Genomic DNA, 20,358 nt, shown 5'->3' on the forward strand with positions numbered 1-20,358 from the left:
TCATTCACCCAGCAGCTGCGAGAAGTCTCACAAAAGGCAAACATCCCTGTAAGCTGCTTCTGACCCGGCAGGGTTTGCCAGGGAGGTGTGGGGTCTTAGATCTTGGAGAATGACTTGTTAAGTGCACCAAAAGCTTATCTGGAAAGATCTAACATTTTTTCAAATTGTCTTTCTTTGACACTTTAAATTCTTCTGTGTTTGAGCTTCCGGCAGCAATTTCCACTCTTGTGTTCTTTGGCTTTCAAACCTCCAGCCTTGGGGATCGGACTCTGGAAGTGAAGTTCCTTTATTACTTCCTTCTTTCCCTTTTCATTTTCCTTTTTCCTTTCCTTCTATGCCTGAATTCATTTGGAAAACATATATATGCATATATGTAAAATTTATGTATAACTTTAAATATTTTATAAATTTATAAATAATTATAATTTTATGTATGTATTGAGCACCTGCCGCATTCCAGGTACTGTGCTTGCTAGCTGCAGGGTATGCAAAGATGACTAGCTTCCTTAATCATTCTAAGCTTGTTGTTTATAAACAACTAATTAGAAAATGAAGTTACAAATGCTCATGTAGAGAAAGATACAGCTGCTATGGGAGCACGGAGGAGGGAGTACGCATCTCCTTTGTCTTCTTGCCTTAAAGGACAAACTAAAAACTACTTAGAACAGAAATGATGTTTGTCCTCAGGTGCACTGTGCTGGGATGTATGTCAAATGGTGACACTTTTGAAAACAGTGATTTTATAAATGTATGAGTAACAGGTTAGATATTAAAGAAGACCTTTTGATTTCCTGGCTTTGATGTAAAGTGCTACAGGATTCAGTCCTGCCTCAACTGGTCTTTGCCCGGTTCCATCCTCTGCCCATGCCATTTCCAAGAGGCAACTTTTCTCTCCATCCTTCTCAGGATCTTTTTAGCTTTATTTGATGTAATATTCCTGCTTTACAATTCTCTCATCAGAAATTCCCCATGGAGTCTAATCTAATTTAAATCTCTTCCTCAAAACCTTAATGTTTTTATTTCCCATTAATCAGGAGAGATTGATCGTTAATAACCAACATCCTGTATATTTAACATGATAAGTTTCTCATGCTTTATCTTGTAGTACCTTAGGTAAGCTCCACTATCAGCTCCTCTTCCTTACCCTCTACAAGTTTTCTCCTCTAAACCACCCCGCTACCCAAAAATTAATCCTAAGAAGTAAGGAGCAATGTAGACTTTATTGACATTTTTGTAGAGAGGGCAGGGAAAGATTTCCACTGGATACTTTCCAATGAATCACTTGAAAATATGCTTTAGTCATTTCTCTTCTCTGAAGTCCCTTTTTCCCTTGGGTGGCCACCAAAGGTCCCTTCTTTCATTCTCCTAAAGCACTTAGCCTTGGTGTCCTCTTGTTCTACATTTTGCAGAGAAATTCCACCCTGCCTCAAAACTTGCACATTCTGCTTATCTCCTAGGTCAGTAAAACAAAAGGCCCCATACTTAACAGAACCCATTCTCCTTAGCCAGTTTAGTAATCCTCTTTACTAATTAGAGTGTGTCCTTTGGGATCCTTTTATATTTGAAGAGATAATAGTGAGAAATTTATAAAGCTGATGAAAGACATTAGCTTTTCTACTTGTTCCTCAGTGGGAGAATTGGTCTGAATTACTTAGTTTACCAGTACAGGAAGCAGAAATGTCTCCCTTATTATTCATAGGCGGTTGCTTAAAAATCATGGAGTTAATACATAAATAACATCTGTTTAACAATATTCTGTATTGCTTTAAACTATGAAACATTTCCATAAACTCAAGAGAGTATCCTACTGATTACATGAAGATCAAAGTGAAATATTTTATTAGTGATAGAAGAGGAAAGTAGAATTTTGGATGGGAATGCATTTTTCTTTTTACTGTAAATATAAACTATGATAATACAAATGAGCAATTCCTATAAAAATAAAGTTTCAGATGTCTTATAAGTTTCCTTTGGTATCAACTCTTTACAAGACATTAATAAATCTGATTTTCTCATTATAATTATTTTTCTGTTGAAGTAGGCATGAACCTAATGGCGTACATCAAACAAAATCATTCTTTTTTAGAAAAAAGAAAAGAAAAGAATTTTCAACACCAACACCTAACTCATCTCTACCCCCTTTTAATAGGAATCTATGTTTTGTGGACAGATGGGTTTTGTTATTTGCAGTGTGTGTGTCTTAGGGACCTGTAAAAATTGGACAGGATTAGAGAGAGTTGTGTCAGTAAGAGTGGGAAAAGCCTGTGCCTTTTTTTTTTTTTTAGACCAAATAGTATTTTCATACTCTTGGTGAGTTTCAAAATTTATTTGCCCCATTGATATAACCCAGTAAAATCCTGAGCATAAATATATCTTGTTGAATAGTTACAAAACTGGGTATGAGGTTTTGTACTTGAAAATGCCTTAATGAAGAAGAGGTTAGATTTCAGATGAACCCTGCACAAAGCTGTATTGTTGCCCTTGGCATTTTGTACATCTGATTGTTTTGTGATGATCTTATCTCACTGAAAGCTGTAAATACAAACTACCAGTTTCACAAATTGGTCATAAATCTCTTGAAAGCTTTTGTAGTTGCATAGGCAGAAAGAAACCGAGAGAGAAAACTTCGTACCTCTTTTAAACTACATTGTATTGTTTTATCAAGGAATTGTAGAAAATGAAGAACTATTCTGCTACAAATTAGATGTGGCACAGAAAACTAGGGCAACACTTACTTTTAGAAATATCAAGTGTTACTCACTGTTTTAGAATTAATTACATAATTATCCAGCAGAACACAAAGATCCCAGGGCACCTTAATGGAAACACTACACTTCCAAATAAAATAATAATAATTAGCACCTACAATATTCAAAGTGCTTTATTAGTTATAATTTTTTAATTCCCCACATCTTTGTGTGTAAATAAACATCATCAGGAATAGTAATCTTTTTTATAGTTTAGAAATAAGAAAACTAAGGCAGAGAAATTGATTTGAATGATAAATTAAGCATTATGGTCTTGAATCCTTTAAAGAGGCAGGTATTCAATAGGAATGATAGATGTTAGTAGAGAACAAAAATAGCTCTTATGACTATTCATAAATTACTAGGTAGTAATTAATTAAAAATATCATCTTTCTTTCAAGCCCAGTGATCAAATCAATTTAATTTTTTTAAAGAATTGCATGGCATCCTTGAGACTATTGAAAATGCCTGAGATGTGATAGAAGTGACTTCACAGTCACCATTCTAGATATGTGGTAGCAACATGAAGTTGTATGGCTTTGAAACTATTGGAGTGGAGGTTGAAGAAAATAATAAATTGAATGTTACAAATTCTCTTTAGGCTGTAAATCCAGGTATACAAACAGTATCAGTTTATTAAGATGGGCATGAAAAGTGTGAGTGGAAGCTATGAGCCTCCAGGACACTTCATGCCCCTTTGTAAGACCATAATGACTAAAATGAAAACTACCATTGGAATGGACTGTTATAGAGCCAAGGAAAGTGAACATGATCCCTAAAACACTGTAGCAAAAAGGCAAGGTGAAACATAGCTCATCAGGCACAAGTCATAAGGCCCACAAGGGAAAGGGAGATGTTCTCTGATAGAGCATTCCAGAACTGCAGACTCACAGGACAGAGAAAAGCTATGATTAATGCCCATTTGGGGAGAATCTGAGGTGGAAGGAAGCCAGCCAGCTAAACTTCATTAGGGGAGATAAGTAAGACAAATAGTGACCTTGTGATCCTTTGAAAGGGTTGTACTACAGGGCCATTTGAGCAAAAGAATGAACACATTCTAGCCTGATTCTTTGTTGCTGATCTGAAATGGTTGGAGATGGAGAAAGGAAAGTGGTTTGAGGTTTCATCACAGAAATATTGGTGGTATGTGGATGGCAGACATTTAGTTCAGCTACCTATTTATGTTATTGAGTTTATTTTACTTGGTGAGAATCTTTTTATCTGATGGCATCCATTGCCTGAGATAATTGATGCACAATACATAAGCACATTCTGAATTCATTTGGGTAGTAGAGTTTAATTGCAAGGAATAAAATATTTGTCCTTAGGATAATTTGCTCCCAAAGTTGGGATCTTTCACTACTAAGTGATGAAGATGTTTCATCTTCCCGCAGACTGTTGGCAAAATTCTCCACTATCTCATATGGCCCCTTAGTTGAGGGCTGGGGACTTGTGAGAACTGTGGAAACAATTTGCTCATTATCCACCTATCCTTGAGACATTGAAACCCAAGCTTCCATTTGAATTAAACTTGTAGTCAACAGGCAATAAGTTTTTCTTTGACACTACACTGTTCAAAGGGATTACTGATACTTACGCCTAAGAATCAAAGAAATAAAAGACTATGCCATAAAAGGGCCAAACTTTCCACTAGATACACAAACAGACCATAGCGTCTCATTCTAATATAGCCATTAACGTAAAGATGGTTTAGAAAACTTTCTACATTTATATCTAAATAAAAATAAATATTGAAATTCAGTTGGTATATCAAATCTACTTAAAATTCAAATTTCTCACCCACCTAAGTGATGTATTTTATCTTTCAGTTTTGAACTGGTGAAGGTGCATTTAAAACATATGTGTACGAATGCTATGTTTTTGCATTTTTAAGGATGGAGAGAAAGCATAGCATTTTATCAATAGTGTGAAACAGAGGGGCCCTTTGCAACTTTATTTAATGTTTTATTGTTCTTTGTTTCTGTTAGGAAAGTGCTTTGAAAAAGTCTAATAAAAATACATATATATAAGCTGTGCCATACTAGGGAAAATTCAGACCAAACAAATTGTGGCCAGTTAAATCTATCTTTTCATAGAACTGAGAAAAACAAATGCTTTTCCTCTGCTGCCCCAGCACCCTCTAGATCTTCTTTTACGGGCTGCATGCCATTCTTTCCCTTTGCCTTTCCTGACTATTGTAATTTAGGTGCACTCCTTTGCCAGCCTTACGGTGAATGGCTTCTTGCTTTTTTCTTCCTCTTCCCTACTTATTTTTCCTCTCTGAATACATTTCACAGACGACCGTCTTCCAAAATAACAACATCAATTAATTTTTTAACTATAAAAAAATCATCCTTAGCCCTGAGTCTGCCCTCTGCATTGATGTGCAGTGCGTGGAAGAGGCTGTGCAGGGGCTGATAAGCCCCATTCCTGAAGTCTCTTCAGCGGGAGGCGAGGCTCGAGAAGTGCTCGCAGACGGGGCTGTTTATTCAGCCAGCCCAAGCTCTGCTCTAGGCAGGTTGACAGTTGACCCACCCATATCACAGGGCTCTGAAACCAAGCAGGGGGACAGCCACGGAGGCACAGGAAGCAGCTCCACTTCTGTGCCTGTGACTGGAAGTTGTTCTTTGTTGTTTCGTTGTTTGTTTGTTTTGAATAGACGGTAGTTTTTCCCTCGAAGGCTCATTCAGTTAACTGTTATAGTTTCTCACCACACTCTTTTCCCCTTTTGCAGAATCCAATGATCTCCGTGGGGACCCTGCACTCAGCCATCCAACTGCTCCTGCCTCCCAGGATGCTCATAATTCAATAGTAGATGCAGGTGGCATTGAAAGCATCACCCAGTGTCCCCAGCAGCTTCCTCAGATGATGGCTGCAGGTAAATGTCGGTGGCCAGCACAGGACACAAACAAGGCATTTTGAGTTCTTAGTGGAAAAGCTTGCCCAGATGTGAAAGCATGTATTGAACTGGCAGCCTGGGGTCCTCAAAGAAATCAGGCCATGGAACTAGTGACTATCAGAGAGCATTAAGTCAAATTTGACATGTTTTGCTGGTTTTTGGTTTTTTTTATAGCTCTGTGCTATTTGTTTTTAATATTATTTATTTGTTTTTATGAAAGTCTGTGCTTATAAGAAATATTTTGGAATGTCATTTTAGTCAGACACCTGCATTTCCTTAATGTGATGATGTCAAAAGTTTGTTGTAAGGGAGGGAATATGTTACAAAGTAACACTTAATAAATTCAGTCAGGACCAGTCTGACTACTTGACAGTTGTTTTTAGAGATTCTCTTAATTACTCTCAGAAACAGTTGAATATATTTATTCTTTGTCTACTAAGCCAATTGAGTTGTTTTACCAAGAGAGTATTCCCGCTTTGCCTCTCAACCTTGGAGCTTAACTAAGGTTGTTTCACTGGGAGGAGAAAGCGGTTCTTTAGTTTTTTCCAGGGGTACTTCCTTAATGGCATGCTGTGTATAATATAAAGTACATGTCATTAAGTTTCCTCCCAGAGTGTATTCGGAAACTCTGTTTACGTCTGGAGAAAACATTGCTGTAGATTACAGTGCTTTATTTTTTCGTGGTTTGAGAATGTGCTAAATGAAGCCTCACATCTCTAGAAATGTGATTTCCTTTCAAACAAACACCCTTGCCTATTGACTCTAAGTCGTCGTTTGTTTTTCTCTGCAGCAGCCGATGGTTTGGGGAGTATAGCGATAGACACGACCCAGCTCAACATGTCGGTGACAGATCCCACAGCCTGGGCCACCGCCATGAATAACTTGGGCATGGTTCCTGTGGGGTTGCCTGGACAGCAGCTTGTGTCTGGTAAGCTTTCTCCTGGGTTTGAAGATGCTGGCAGCAGTGCCAAGGGGTGTGGGTGACAGGTGCCCAGTAATCTGTCTGCCCGCAAGTGTTGGGCATGCTCTGTGATTTATGACTGGGGCATGTTTGGCAGGTTGTACTTGAGATTCTTTTCCTCATCACCTTGCTCTCCTGCCTGATATCTGTTCTCAGCAAAAAGCCATACGCAGTATCCATCATCTGTAGCGCTACAACATCAATTTCATATTTTAACTTGGTAACTGGAAGGGCTAATATTTGCCTTCCAATTTGCAAAAGTCCTTCACGTACATTATGCCGTTTAATCCCAGTCGTCTCTTTGAGATAGGTAGTTACTTGTTGTTGCTGCTCTCGTTAATGTTTCCATTTTAAAAAACAGAGAAACAGAGGACCAGAGTTTAGGTGACTTTTCCAGCATCGAAGTAGCAGACCTAGAAAACCAGCTCAACTGACTAAATTCCATATTTTCTTTCCAGTACACTTTGGAATCATAATACAATGTGTTCAATAGGGAAAATGTTTAGAAATGTCACAAAGTAGAAGGTCATTTAAAAGATTTCATCATTTATTTTAATACATGTTTATTGAGAATTTTCGTGTGGCCTGTGACAAGTTCTTTGGGAAATAGAATAAATGTATACATATGTAAGTGTCCTTGAGGACCATGTCTCCTTAAATTGAAAAAAAAAGAAAGCAATGAAAGTAATGTGTGGAATCAGGTTTGAAGTAGTGGTGCAGGCTAGTAATGTAGTCATTTCCTGAAGGATCAATCACTGGGGCTCTGAGAGAAGATATAGGGAGGTGGGGCTTGAGCTGTGTGGAAAGATACATAGGACTTGCAACATTCACTCACTCGCTCACTCGCTCACTCATTTGTTCATTCAACAAATATTCATTAGGCACTGTCCAGGTGCAAGGGCTCCAGCAGTCAAAAAAAAACCAGACAGTGTCCTTGCCCTCCCAGAATTTGCAATGCAGAGGTGACAGTCAGTTATTATATCACAATCATTGTTATAATGTCAGAAGAACAATTCACTTTTGCCCATCAAGTTAGATGGGGGTAGATGGTATGCACTAAGTAGAAACCAATTGTCTTTGGAGAGTTGCTGAGTTCTGCACCCACAGACCTGTGGACTTTGTGCTGAGTTGAGCAAGGATTTGTTTGTTTATTTGTCAATAGCAGCCATAGATATAAAATTCTAAGCTAGCAGTAGTAAATTTTATATGTGTGTGTGCATGTGCACATGTGTACCTATATACATACATATATGTGTATACACACATACATACATATATAAATAAATATCTGGTTTCTTTTTTAATATAACAAGAAAGAACTTGAGAGAGGACAGAAGACAAGGGAAAGTGGGCGACAGAAAAAGAAAAGTCAAAGATTGAGTTATAAAACATTATACTTAAGATATTTATAAAATTCTGCAAAATGCTATAAAATCCGTACAATTGAAGATTAGTCTGAGGCGAGATGTGTGTGTATGTACATAAATGACATTTTCTGTGGTCTGAACTTGTGTTTATCCAGACCGTTTTTCCCTAAAGCTGATCTAGACAGATGCTTCTTTCTAGTAACTTGAAAGTAAAGACTTGTATTTTTCCACTCAAATTTTCCCAACTGCCTAATTGAAATATTCATATAGCCGAAATTACTCTTGTCTCCACCTCTAACTTCTCTCAGAAAATGTTGTGTGACTTCCAGAGTAAGCTGCAACCTCAATAATTCATTATTTTTTCTTAGGATTCTGAGTCTTCTGACATTTTAACCATGACCGATTTATGATTTTCGCAGCAACTTACCATGACAAGAATTACAGTCCTACTCGTTATAGGAGATTTACCGTATCTACCCTGAATTACGTTCTCTGTCTCCTATATTAGCCAAACTGCTTAAACTGTTTCTGAGCCTTCCAGGGTCTTCTTGGGCATCCCTTCTTCATTTTCCCAGTCTGCCGATTGAACTGAACTCACTTTGTTCTCAGGGCCACTAGCCGAAGCTACTCATTGACATTATGTTCAGGGTCAGGTTCTGTTTTATTTGGTTAGCGTTTATGTATTTTCTTCCAGTCTTTCCTCTATGCAAACATTTTAACCATATTAAATATAAAATTTTCTATTATGCATTTTTGTTAATATCGTATCGGAAATTATTTTTCTATTTTATAGTTTAATATTTTAAAAAATTTAAATAATCCATTGAATAAATCTTCCTCAGTTTATTTAACTGTTCTGGTGTTTACATTTAGGCTGTTTCCATTTTTTCACTCCTATTAGCCCAGTTTCTTTGGAGAACTTAATCTCTTCAAGCATGTAAAAGCATTTTACCTTCTCTGTAAAAGGATGATTGTATCTCTTTCATGGGACTGTTGTGAGATTTAAATATAACTTACATAAAATAGCTGCATTGTACTTGAGCATAGTAAGTATGTATTAAATATTACTCTTATTTCTTCTTCCTTTTTGCTCTTTTATTTAACAAATAATATTACATTGAACATTTTTATGCATAGAGCTTTTCAGCAATTAGAATTATTTCCTTCAGATAGACTACTATGTGTAGAATTAGCAGGTCAAAAGAAATGAACGTTTTAGAGTTTCTTGTTAAGTACTGGACAATTAATTTCCAATATATACATATGTATTTACTGTTTACCAGTTAGATATGCAAAGATGGCATCCTATTTTTTTTCCTTAAATTCTTTTATAACTACCCTTTGAAAGTTATTTCCCTTCTCCCCCTTCATTTTCTATTCATAGTTCTTCTTTTGTAAATAGATTATTTTTATACTGAATCCATTTATCAGATAATGTTCTTGGTGATTTTTTTTATTGGTTTATGTTTGGTCATTAATTGTTAAGTAAGCATTTTGATCTTTGGCATTCCTATTTCCTAAAAATATTTATCCAGTCTGTCTTTTGCCTCTAAATGTCTGTTTATTTTTTTAAAAAAGTTATGTTTAACTTTTCCTCTGTGAGTTCTTTATTCTATTTCTAAATACAGAACGGTTTTCACACTCTAGAAGCTGATATGTATTCCCAATTTTCCTTGCCTCCATTGATTTACTTCCTTCTTTTATCAGAAAATCAATTCTTATGTATATTTTTCTCCATTTCTGAAATATCTATTTTGTACTACTAATCTACTTTATTCCAGCAACACATTGTTTCAGTTCTTACAGCTCTATAGTATATTTACATGAAGTATCTTAGACTCTTTTTACTGTACCTAATGTGTAGTGTATTTGTTTCTTCCCAACATAGTCAGCCACAGAATGTTGCTTTCACTCAGTTTTCATGCCAGCCGCCTCTGGAATTCTTCAGTGTGGCTGTAGAATGTTAGAGGCAGTCTTTAATGTCTCAGAAGGGATTTAAAGATTATTTAGTGTAACCTTCCTTCCAAGAAATCTCCTCTAAAACATCTCTGACAGGATTATGGAGAGGCTGGATTTTATGAGCACTTGGCTTTCTCCCAAAGTTTCTGATATTTCTAAATGGCCAACTACTCTTCCCATATTTGTTAAAATTAAACTGACACTAAATCCCATTCCTTACTACTTCTTCTATTTATTGAGAGATTAAAATTATCAGCAAAGCAAGGCACACATTTTTCATATCCTCTGATTTTATCAAAGGGGTTTCCCAGGAAATCAATCACTCATTACTCTCACATCGTGCCTTTCTGATGTGTGTTGTGAGCTCCCACAATTACGCCTCTTTCCTTTTTCTCCCCTTTTATTATCACCCCGATGTTCCCCAGCACGATCCCATTCCCACTTTGGTGAACTTCCCTGTCTACCCTCTTCATATGAAGTGCTGCTGAGGCCATTACATTGCACTTGTTTCTTTTATCCAAAACACACCATTATGTTGTTCTACTCCAGCCCTAAATTCCTACTCCAGTGTCTTGGTTTATCTGTGAGATAATATTTACCTGCTTATGTTACTGTTTCATGTTTATTTTACTCCCCGTATTTTTAGTTTTGTGGGATTTTGCTGTTGTTGTTGTTGTTGTTGACTTGTTCTTATTATCAATACTTTGTGCACTGTATAGATCCAGGTTTTCTAAACTGGCCTGTTGGAACATCAGTGTCCCACAGTTGTTGTTAGTTAGAGTGGACGTCATATAAGTATCTATGTGGCCTAAAAACCATGGCAAACTCTGGGTTTACCGTGAGTAAGTTGCTTTCTTTGAGCATTTCCTCAGAGCCTATACTACGCTAATGTGCAACATGCAGTTTCAAAGAGTGGCCTCTAGTATGTAGGATTCCCCAAACTTAACTTAGCCCTTAAGAAAATATCTGTTAGCATCTCATGACGCTAGCATATAACCATCTAAACCAGATTTTCCCCATCGACTGTGGAGATGCTTCTCCACTACCACCTGTCTTCCTCTGCCATATATGATATCCACCCTGTGATCCAGTTTACAACTTTGTTTGTTTTCGCTAAACAGTGTTGCTCTCTAATCTCAAATTTCAAAATACTTCTCTTGTGGTCAGGTGTTGCCTGAAACCTCCTTCTCAGTTTTCTGTGATACATGTTGTCACTTTCCAGGAGCCCCCACCTCTGGTGTCATCAGCTGAAATCCAGAATATCAAATTCTGAGCTTTGACACCATCTGTGTGACCAGCTGCTCCCTTCCTATATACCCTGGCTTCTTTTCCAGAGTTATAATCATCAGCTGGAAGAGTTGAAAAGCAGCAGCTGAGTCCCCAGGTTTTAAGTTTCTTGCCCAGGCCTGCACGGGAACTGGTACTACTTTCTGGTTATTCGCTGGCTATGAGATTGTACCTTGCTTTTCTCTAAACTTTTTGAAATCTCCTTTCCTAATGTCGGCAACTTCTCCTTAGCTGTTATTGACTTTAAGTGACAAGTATCTTTTACCCCAGGTTTCTTAGCATGCCATTTGTCATATGTCAAATGCATGTTCTGAAGAGCATCATACTCCCTATTAGCTATGGAAGGGTATATACAAAATGGTGCCACATGCCTTATCGGAGATTAACTTGGAGCCAATAAAAAAGTGTCTTGACACCGACAAGTATCTGTGAACCCTCTGAATTGTTCCTTGGCTCATACCTTGCTGTTTTTTCTTGAGAAGCTCTGACTTCACTATCACTGCTTCTGTTCCCTGCCACTCTGAGAAGAGCTTAGCTTTGTAACTCATGGGGAGACTAAGATGGGTTACAGTCGCCTCTTGTCCTCTTCCTTCCCCTTTCCCATTCACTGATGCTTCCACTCATTTTAATTCCACTCTGCATCCTCAGGATATCTTTTTCTAGTTTCCTTCTTGGGTTGTTTAATCCTCCCAGGAACACCTTTATCCTCTTTAATATGCCCAGATATGAAGAGGCATTTGTTAAATCCTTTCATCTCCGGAAGCATCACTCTTTAACTGGGATTTATTGAGCCAGACGTTATGCTGACAACTGGGAATACAAGACATAGACCTTACTCTCATATTTTAGAGCCTGTGGGAGAAACAGAGAAGAGTAAATAAGCAAATACAAATCAGCATGATAAGTGGTTCTGCTCCTAACAGACAGAAGGTGCTAGAGGACGTCACTGAAGAGTGTTAAGCAGGGGCGTGCTGTGGTTAGAGTTGTATTTTTACGGAGCACTTTTGTAAGTCCTGTAGAGAGCTGATGGGAGTGTGGAAAGGTTGGCAGCAAGGGGATCAGATGGGAAGCTGGAGCAGTTACCTAGATAAGAGATAGTAATGGCAGTAATGGCAATAGTGATCGTGGCAGTGGACCTGGAGAGAAGTGAAGGGACTCGTCAGACATTTAATTATAGAAACAGTAGGAATTGGTGACTGAGTCCATATAGAATGTAAGGAGAGTGAAGAATCAACAGTGACTCCTGGGTTTCTAGCTTTGGAAACTGTGTAAATGGTGGGGTCATTTACTGAGATAGGGAAGGCTAGAAAAGAAGGGTGGGGGAAGATGGCAAGTTTCTTTCTGGATGCGTTGAATTTGAAGAACCCGTTGAAAGGAAACATGTGATACGTGTTCAGATTTAAGGTCTAGAGCTCGTGATAGAAGGGTGGATGGAGATGTAGCTTTGGCAGTCACAGCACATGAATGGGCAGTGATGACCTAGGAACCTTTCTCCCCTGGCCACGCTTTTGCTATGAAATTAGAAATAGGCCCTCAGCTGCTCACTGAGTTGTCAGCCTAACCTCCAATTGTGTCTCCAAATATCTTCTCCATCTATTTCCTCTCTCTCTCTCTCTCTGTTTTTATGCTGAGGAAGATTGGCTCTGAGCTAACATCTGTGGCAATCTTCCTCTGTTTTTTTTTTTTTTTTTTTTTGTATGTGGGACACCACCACAGCATGGCTGGTGAGTGGAGTAAGTCCCCACCAGGGATTTGAACCCAGACCGCCAAAGTGGAGCATGTGGAACTTTAACCACTTGGTCACGGGGCCAGGGCCTTTTTCATCTCTTTTGACTCTCTGGATTCCTGTCCATTGCTGGGCTCTAAGGTTTGAAATGAGAGAAGGAGTCTGAGATAAAAAGAACATAATGTAGGAATCTATGCCTGAAACCATCTTATCAGCTCACAGAGACACTCAGATGGACTGTCTGTTGATAAACCATCACACATTCTTGTTTGTAAAATGAAAATAATACTCAAACCAGCAAACTTTCTTTAGTCACTTCAGATATTAATGGTGACACCCTCTGACACAGGCGTGATTAAGAGGATATAGATAGCCTGCTGTATAGTGGTTGGGCTGTCGAAAACATGATGCCCAGAGTCGTCTTTTGTTTTTATTTTCCATCTTGTTGAAAGATTTCTCATTATCAAGTGTCAGAAAGCAAATAGGCCCTTGACTTATGTTTCACAATTTATGTACCTGATTTCATATATTCTTGACAGTTCTGTTTCCCTTTCTTGGTTGTTTACCCTTTTCTCCCCAAGACATTAGGACAGTATATTGGTATATTCATTCATTCATCACAATATTACTGAAGATTCAAAATGTACAGCATATTTTACAAGGCTCTAGAGAAACAGCAATTTACACAACAGACAGGTCATACTCCTGTGGAGCATGCATATTTCTAAAGAAGCAAATGTTATGCAAATAACTGCAAATGCTTATTTAATTATAATTGTGGGACATTACAGAAGAAGGACGGGGAGCCTGACTTAGTGTGGAGGTATTGGGGGGAGGGTGCAGAAAAGGCTCCTCTGAAGAAGTAATGTTTAGGCTAAGACCCCAAGGATAAATTAGAGTTATGCAGGTAGCAGGAGGGAAGGACAGGAAGAAAAGGGGAATTTGGGAAGATGAGAAAATTCTAAAAGCAGAAAGTTCCCTGTGCAAAGGCCCAAGGTGGGGGCCGACCCCATGGCCGAGTGGTTAAGTTCATGTGCTCCGCTTCGGTGGCCCAGGGTTTGCCGGTTTGCATCCTGGGCATGGACCTAGCACCGCTCATCAAGTCATGCTGAGGCAGTGTCCCACATAGAAGAACTAGAAGAACCTACAACTAGGATATACAACTATGTACTGGGGGGCTTTGAGGAGGAAAAAAAAAGGAAGATGAGTAACAGATGTTGGCACAGGGCCAATCTTCGTCACCTGAAAAAAAAAAAAAAGTAAGAAACCAGAAACCAATATTTTAAAAAAAAGGCCCAAGGTGATAGGGGCTTGCTTCTTTCAAGGACATGAAAGGTGGATGTGTTTGGGCAAGAGGTGATAGTTGGAATGGGGTGGGTTTGGCAGATTGGTACTTTGCATGAGTCTGGAGAGGTTGGCTGGGCCAGATCATACTTGCCAAAGTAAGGAGTAGAGATTTTATTTGAAGTGCAAGCTATTGAAGGATTTTGAGCAGACAAGTAACCTCTGACATGTTTAAAAGAGAAAAAAAATCACCCAAGTTGGTTTATAAGCACTGGATTGAAGAGTGGCAGCAGAGGCGTCTGGCCATGCATCTGGAAAGCTTCTGGAAGTCCAGAAAGAGGTTATGGAGGTAGATGGCCTAGATCTGTCTATATGGACCGAAATATTGAGAACCTACTGTGTGTCAGGCATTGCTGTAGGTGCTAGAGATGCACATGCCCTGCTGGAGGTTTCATTCGAGTGCTGTGTTTATGATGTGTGTGTCTACAGTATTTCTAGAGATAAAAGAATCTGTAGAAAATTGTTTCCAAAAAATATTTGCTTGGGCCTGTACTGTCTACTAGATAAGGTTATTGACATCACTTAAAACAAATCAAGGCCTGTGCTCAGATAACTCTCCACAGGTGACAACACCCTGTATCCTTGTTGGCTAGAGATGTTATAAAATGACACTCCTTTTCAAATGCTTGCATAACATGATATAGTCATTTGAAATATAATCATTTTTCTCCTTCATGGACTGAAGCAATATAAACTTATTTGCTTTAAAAATTTACTTTGTACATTGACTTCTACTGAATTATCAATGCATAATTTTTTTCTTTCTGTTTATGTCACAACAAATATATTTTTTTAATTTTATACTAGTTCTCTCAATTAGCTTAGTCTTTATTTGTTCTGTCATACTCTGGTATGTGTACCGCTTAACTAGCATTTTGAACTATCCTAGTCACTTTCTTACCCACTAGACTAAAACTAGAGAAAATATTTTAAAAGAATGGTATGTATATTTACACATGATAGATATATTAAGAATATACATATTGCATACAAATACATAATGGGTATATGTGCATATACATCACAAGCACCCATTCCCTAATTATCTTGTTTTCCTTTTCTTCTGTTGGAATAGAGAAGCTTTGCTGCCTTTACCAGCTCCATGAGCTGAAGGGAAATATTTGGATTCCATAGTGGAAAATTGTATCCTGCCCCCATAGTAGGCATTCTAATGTAGCTGAGGACACGAGAAAAACCAAATAGTTAAATTCCTACATGAAAATCAATTTGTGTGTTCCTATCCTTTGCACACACACACACATGCACGCATATTCTGTGTATCAAATCTTTGTTTCGAATTAATGTCAAAGCCTTTTATTTGTAAATATGGAATAATTGCATAGTGACTTCTCCTGTTCAATATCTTGTTTCCTGTTGTTATTCTGCAGCCTTATCATTTACTATGTGTTACATACTGTGTTTTTGAGTTGTAGATATATCACATTATGCACTTATATAATTAGGCTATTGTTTATCTAATAGACTGCACTGGACTGTACACTTATGTGGGCAAGAACCATATCTAATTCATTTGTGTTTCTCATGAAACACAGAGCTGGGTGCTCAATAACTATATATTGAGTATATGAGTGTATGGGTGAATGAGTGTATGATTTGATTCATTTATATAAATAATTATATAAAGATGTGTAAATTTTGGAAGTCATTTGTATACCTGGCCCTTAGACCATTCTAAAGTACAGTTATGTCTTTATTGATGGTGAGATGTGAAGGGTAGCCGCAACCATCAGCTCCCTTATTTGACATCTGTGATTTATTTTTCTCATAATTGAGCATTAACTTTCCTGATTACTTCTTGTTTCTTCTTTTATAAAAATCTATCCTCCCTTTCTCTCCCTGTCATGCTTGTGCTTTCATCTACCTTCTTATACATATGGAGCATATTTATAATAGCTGTGTTAGTGTGCTTATCTACTAATTATTTTATCGGTGATGTTTCTAAGTCTCTTTCTTTTGATTGGTTTTTCTCCTCATGATGGGTCATATTTTTCTGCTTCTTCGCATGCCTGGTAATTTTTATTGGATGCCAGACATTGTGAGTTTTACATTGTTATGTGCCGGATTTTTTGTATTCCTTTAAATATTTTTGAGATTGTTCTGAGATGCAGTTAAGTTCCTTGGAAACCATTTAATTCTTTCAAGGCTCGCTTTTCAATTTGGGTGAGTGGGTCCAGGGCAGACTTGAGACTGGAGATATTTTTGTCCCACTTCTAAGGCAAGACGCATCTGGGAACTCTACCCCAGTATATCGCAAGGTTTCTTCTCCCTGGCTAATGGGAATTCGATCTATTTCTAGCCCTTTGTGAGCTTTGGGAATGGTTCCACCTGCTCGTTTCCCATGGTTCTAGCCTCAGCCTTAGTACTTCCCCCACATGCCTGATCAGTACTCAGCCAAAGACTGCAGGGGAACCCTCTGAAGATCTCCAGAGCTCGCTCTCTGATTGGCTTCTTCCCCTCCAGTGCCCTCCTATAATTTCCAGCTGCCGTGGCCTCCCTGAACTCAGGTACCCCTCAGGCTCTGTTTGGATTTCTCTTTCTTGAGTTAAATCCTGGAAACTTTCTAGACAGTAGACTGGGACAATCACAGGTTTCATTTCATCTGTCTCCTTTCTCTCAATAATCTCTGTCCTGCACTTCCTGTTGTCCAAAGCTTGAAAACTGTCATTTCATATATTTTGTCAGATTTTTTTAGTTGTTTGGGGCAGGAGGATGAATTCCATCCCTGCTACTTCCTCATGGCTGGAAGCAGAAGTTTGCAGGCAAAGTCTTTGTAAAATATGTGGGTTCCCTAGGCACATAATTAGTATATATCTGAGGCGGTGATATGAGTGATTTTACTAAGAATGCTGAAAAGGATAGTAACAAACCCACCAATTACTGAGCACCTCATATGTAACAAATACTCTAAATATTTTGCTTCATTTAATCCTCCTCTAGCTAAATATTATTACCCCCATTTTCTAGATAAGGGAACTGAGCTTGGGTGATGTTAATTAGCTTACCCAAGATTACCTAGGAAGAAAGAGGCAGTGCTGGAATTGAAATCCAGGTCTGTCTGCCTAAACTGTTTCCACTATAGCAGGATTTGGGGGGAAATGACTAAAGCAAAACCCCCTATGTTTTTGCCTTAATCCAGCCCATCTTTACACTTTTATTTTATTTTATTTTATTTATTTATTTTCTTTTAGGTGGAAATACATCATAGTGTGGGATGAGTGGTAATTGTAAAGATTTTTTGTATTACATTGAAATTGAAAAGATTTCAGTTATTTAATTTTTATGTGTATCATTTTTTATTGTGCTTAAAATCTGGAGATTTCCATTCAGCCTTATGAGTGTAGGATTTGAGGTCCAGTGATTTAGAATTTGTACTAAAGTGTAACCAGGAATAACTTAGTAATATAAAGCAAACTGCTATAAATAAGGCCATGGTGGTCGTGCCCTCCAGTTTATGACAGTGACCAAAAACAATCATAAAGATGGGGAGAATATGTACATTATGTTTCAGTCTAAAAGTAAGTAAAGAAAGCTCTCCTAAAGAAAAAAATAAACTTCAGATTTTTCAGTGATTAACACAGATAAGATGGACTTGGGTCAACTTAAAATATTCACTCTCTGGGAAGTACAGAATCCAGAGCAGGTGGGCTTGTCAATTTGCTAACACAAGTGGAGAGGGTTCTTGGCTGAAGGATTCTATTCTCTCAGAAAAATAGGAGGCAAGGTCATCTGATGAGGTTAAGTGGGCTGAAGAGGAATAGAAAGTTTGAGAAGGGGGAACCTTGGAAGGTATTCACTAGGGGACCGAGAAGGAGCTGACTATAGAAATATAGTAAGGTTGGCGAACACTAATTGAGAGCCTACGTGATTTTCTCCAGCAGCTTTATGCTTTCCCAGCAGGCAGGTCCAGAGAAGGAAGGTGAGCTTTACCCAGGTTGGGTTTCAGCAGGTGGCTGGAATGAAAAGACAGGGCACAAAGAAGATAGGAGCATTTACAGGGGCTTCACAGGATGGAAGGAGCTGATGAGGGTAAGGTGGAAGTTGGAAGGGTTGGAAGGTGTGAAGGGGGGAGGAACGTTAGCTGATAACGCAATAAATGCAGACCCTTTCCAGGGTATTTGCAAAAGAAAAAATTCTTTTCCGTAGAAATTGAAGAACTGTCTCTGCAAGAGGCAGGTGGAGGCTTCAGAGCCTGAGATCTTGGGTCTGAAGCTAGGCTCTTTCCCTGAGCTGTGCAAGCTTGGGTAATTATTTAATTTCTCTGAGTTTATTGGTCTATAAACAGGGAGATAATAATACAACATCAGGGAATTGTTGCAGTTTCCAGAATTGGTAATATAAAGTGTGGGACATTCTGTAGGGATCCAAACGTGTTAGTTTGCTTTACCCTCATTGGAGAGCAGTTTAGGGAAAAGTAGAGAAGGGGAGAAGAGTGGCCTTGGATGACTTCTTCTGAAAGAAGACTTGGCCCCTGTGAAAAACAATTCTCTTGGACTGATTTTTCTCCCGTTTTGGAAGCAGTGACAACCATTCTCCTCTAAAGCCCTGTGGCGGCACCCACATGCGCCCAGAGCACACCCATAAATTGTAGCTCTAAGACAGTATTGCTCAAAGTTTTTTTCACAAGTCACCTGTGTCTACGTTCCCTGGACTGTAGATCTCAGGGCACTATTTCAGATGTTCTGAAACATGAGGCCTTGGAAACTACCACTGAAAATCTGAGAATACAACTCCTTGAAGCACTTCAGGAGCTGGGCTGGTGGGGAAACAAAAAAGTACCCCATTTGGCCTGGCGAGGGATAGGGAAGCTTGTCTGATGCCCCGTATCTGTGGTCTTAACTACAACACAGTTTTACAACTGAAATCTTTTTGTAAAAGTAGCTGAGCCGAAAAGTACCTAAAAGGTAGGTATAGGTGCAAATTTTAAAAAATCACATATTGAGTATCTACTATGCTCAAGCCCTGTGTATAATCTCATATAATCAGGCTTCGTCTTGAAAAAAGATGTCTTGGGCATCAATACACACATCCTTGGACTGTAATAAACCATGTTTTCCTCCGCATCAGGGGCATTTACTTGCTGTCATAGAAGATGCAGTTTTGACCTTCAAGGTCTGCTTCTGGAAGTTCACTCCTGTCGGGTAAAGGGACACTTTATCCTCAAGGGGGAGAGAAATACCGTAGTCTTTCAGGTCACTAAGTCCTTCCAACCACAAGGGCATCTTTAAAGAAATATCCCTCACTTCCCTGGATGGGACTCTGGTGACCTCCATCAGTTAATGCTTCCTGGTCATTTATTCCATCTCAGCAGGAGAAACAGGCCTCAGCGCCCTAACAGGAGGTGACTAAAGCTCCGCGGGGGACCCCCACATAGAGTGAATTATTGCTGACGAGGTTCTAACCAGAGACATTTTTATGAGCTGTGCAATCACTCAAAAATGCTCATTTTATATTTTTAAAGTTCAGTGGCCTCTCTCTGGGAAACCATGTATTTGAGAACATCTTTTTGAATTTGTTCATCCCCAGCTGTGAGAAATACTGCCTAGTCATGGGTAGGAAAAAAGCAATTTAGGAAAATAATAGAGGAAGATGGTGATGACATTCTTGTCTGGGTTTCGGTGTCATCCTTGCTGGGACTTGGCCAGGAGAGGGGCAGGCCAGGGGCTCTGCAAGAGGAGAAAAGGAGCCTGGTATGCAGCAGGCCCTCACTGACCAGAGAAGACTGAGGAAGGCACGAAGGGGCAGAAAAAGCCGGTCAGTATCATGTGGGGAACCAGAGTGCTGAGGGCCCTGGAGACTTGGCATGATTCCTCCTCTGCTCTGTCACGTGGTGGCTAAGTGACATGGGCCAGTTGCACAGATCGAGGGCCTTGCCATACCCACTTGTCAAGGGAGGGTGTCCAGGCTCCCTTAAAACTCTGAAATTCTATGATTTGGGAAAATCCTGAAAGTCAAGAACACAAGGTATTGCTATGCACAATGCTAGAGTGACTAGCATCCAGGTAATACCTTGAGGAAATAAAGCGAGATGGTAACTTTTAACAGGAACC

General features: G+C 38.8%; 1 protein-coding gene across 34 annotated transcripts in view; it reads left to right on the top strand.

Annotated features, from left to right (window-relative positions):
* ENOX1 (ecto-NOX disulfide-thiol exchanger 1) overlaps nt 1–20,358 on the top strand; it is a 536,733-nt gene that overhangs the window by 338,937 nt on the left and 177,438 nt on the right. For all 34 annotated transcript variants that reach the window (XM_070239807.1, XM_023621638.2, XM_023621635.2 and 31 more), the window contains 2 exons: nt 5,482–5,625; nt 6,437–6,574. In XM_070239807.1, the coding sequence (XP_070095908.1) occupies nt 5,613–5,625; nt 6,437–6,574 (151 nt within the window). In that variant the 5' untranslated portion in view covers nt 5,482–5,612. The remainder of the gene's footprint in view (nt 1–5,481; nt 5,626–6,436; nt 6,575–20,358) is intronic.

The sequence above is a fragment of the Equus caballus genome, chromosome 17 (genome assembly GCF_041296265.1).
Source record: "Equus caballus isolate H_3958 breed thoroughbred chromosome 17, TB-T2T, whole genome shotgun sequence".
Lineage (NCBI taxonomy): Eukaryota > Metazoa > Chordata > Mammalia > Perissodactyla > Equidae > Equus > Equus caballus.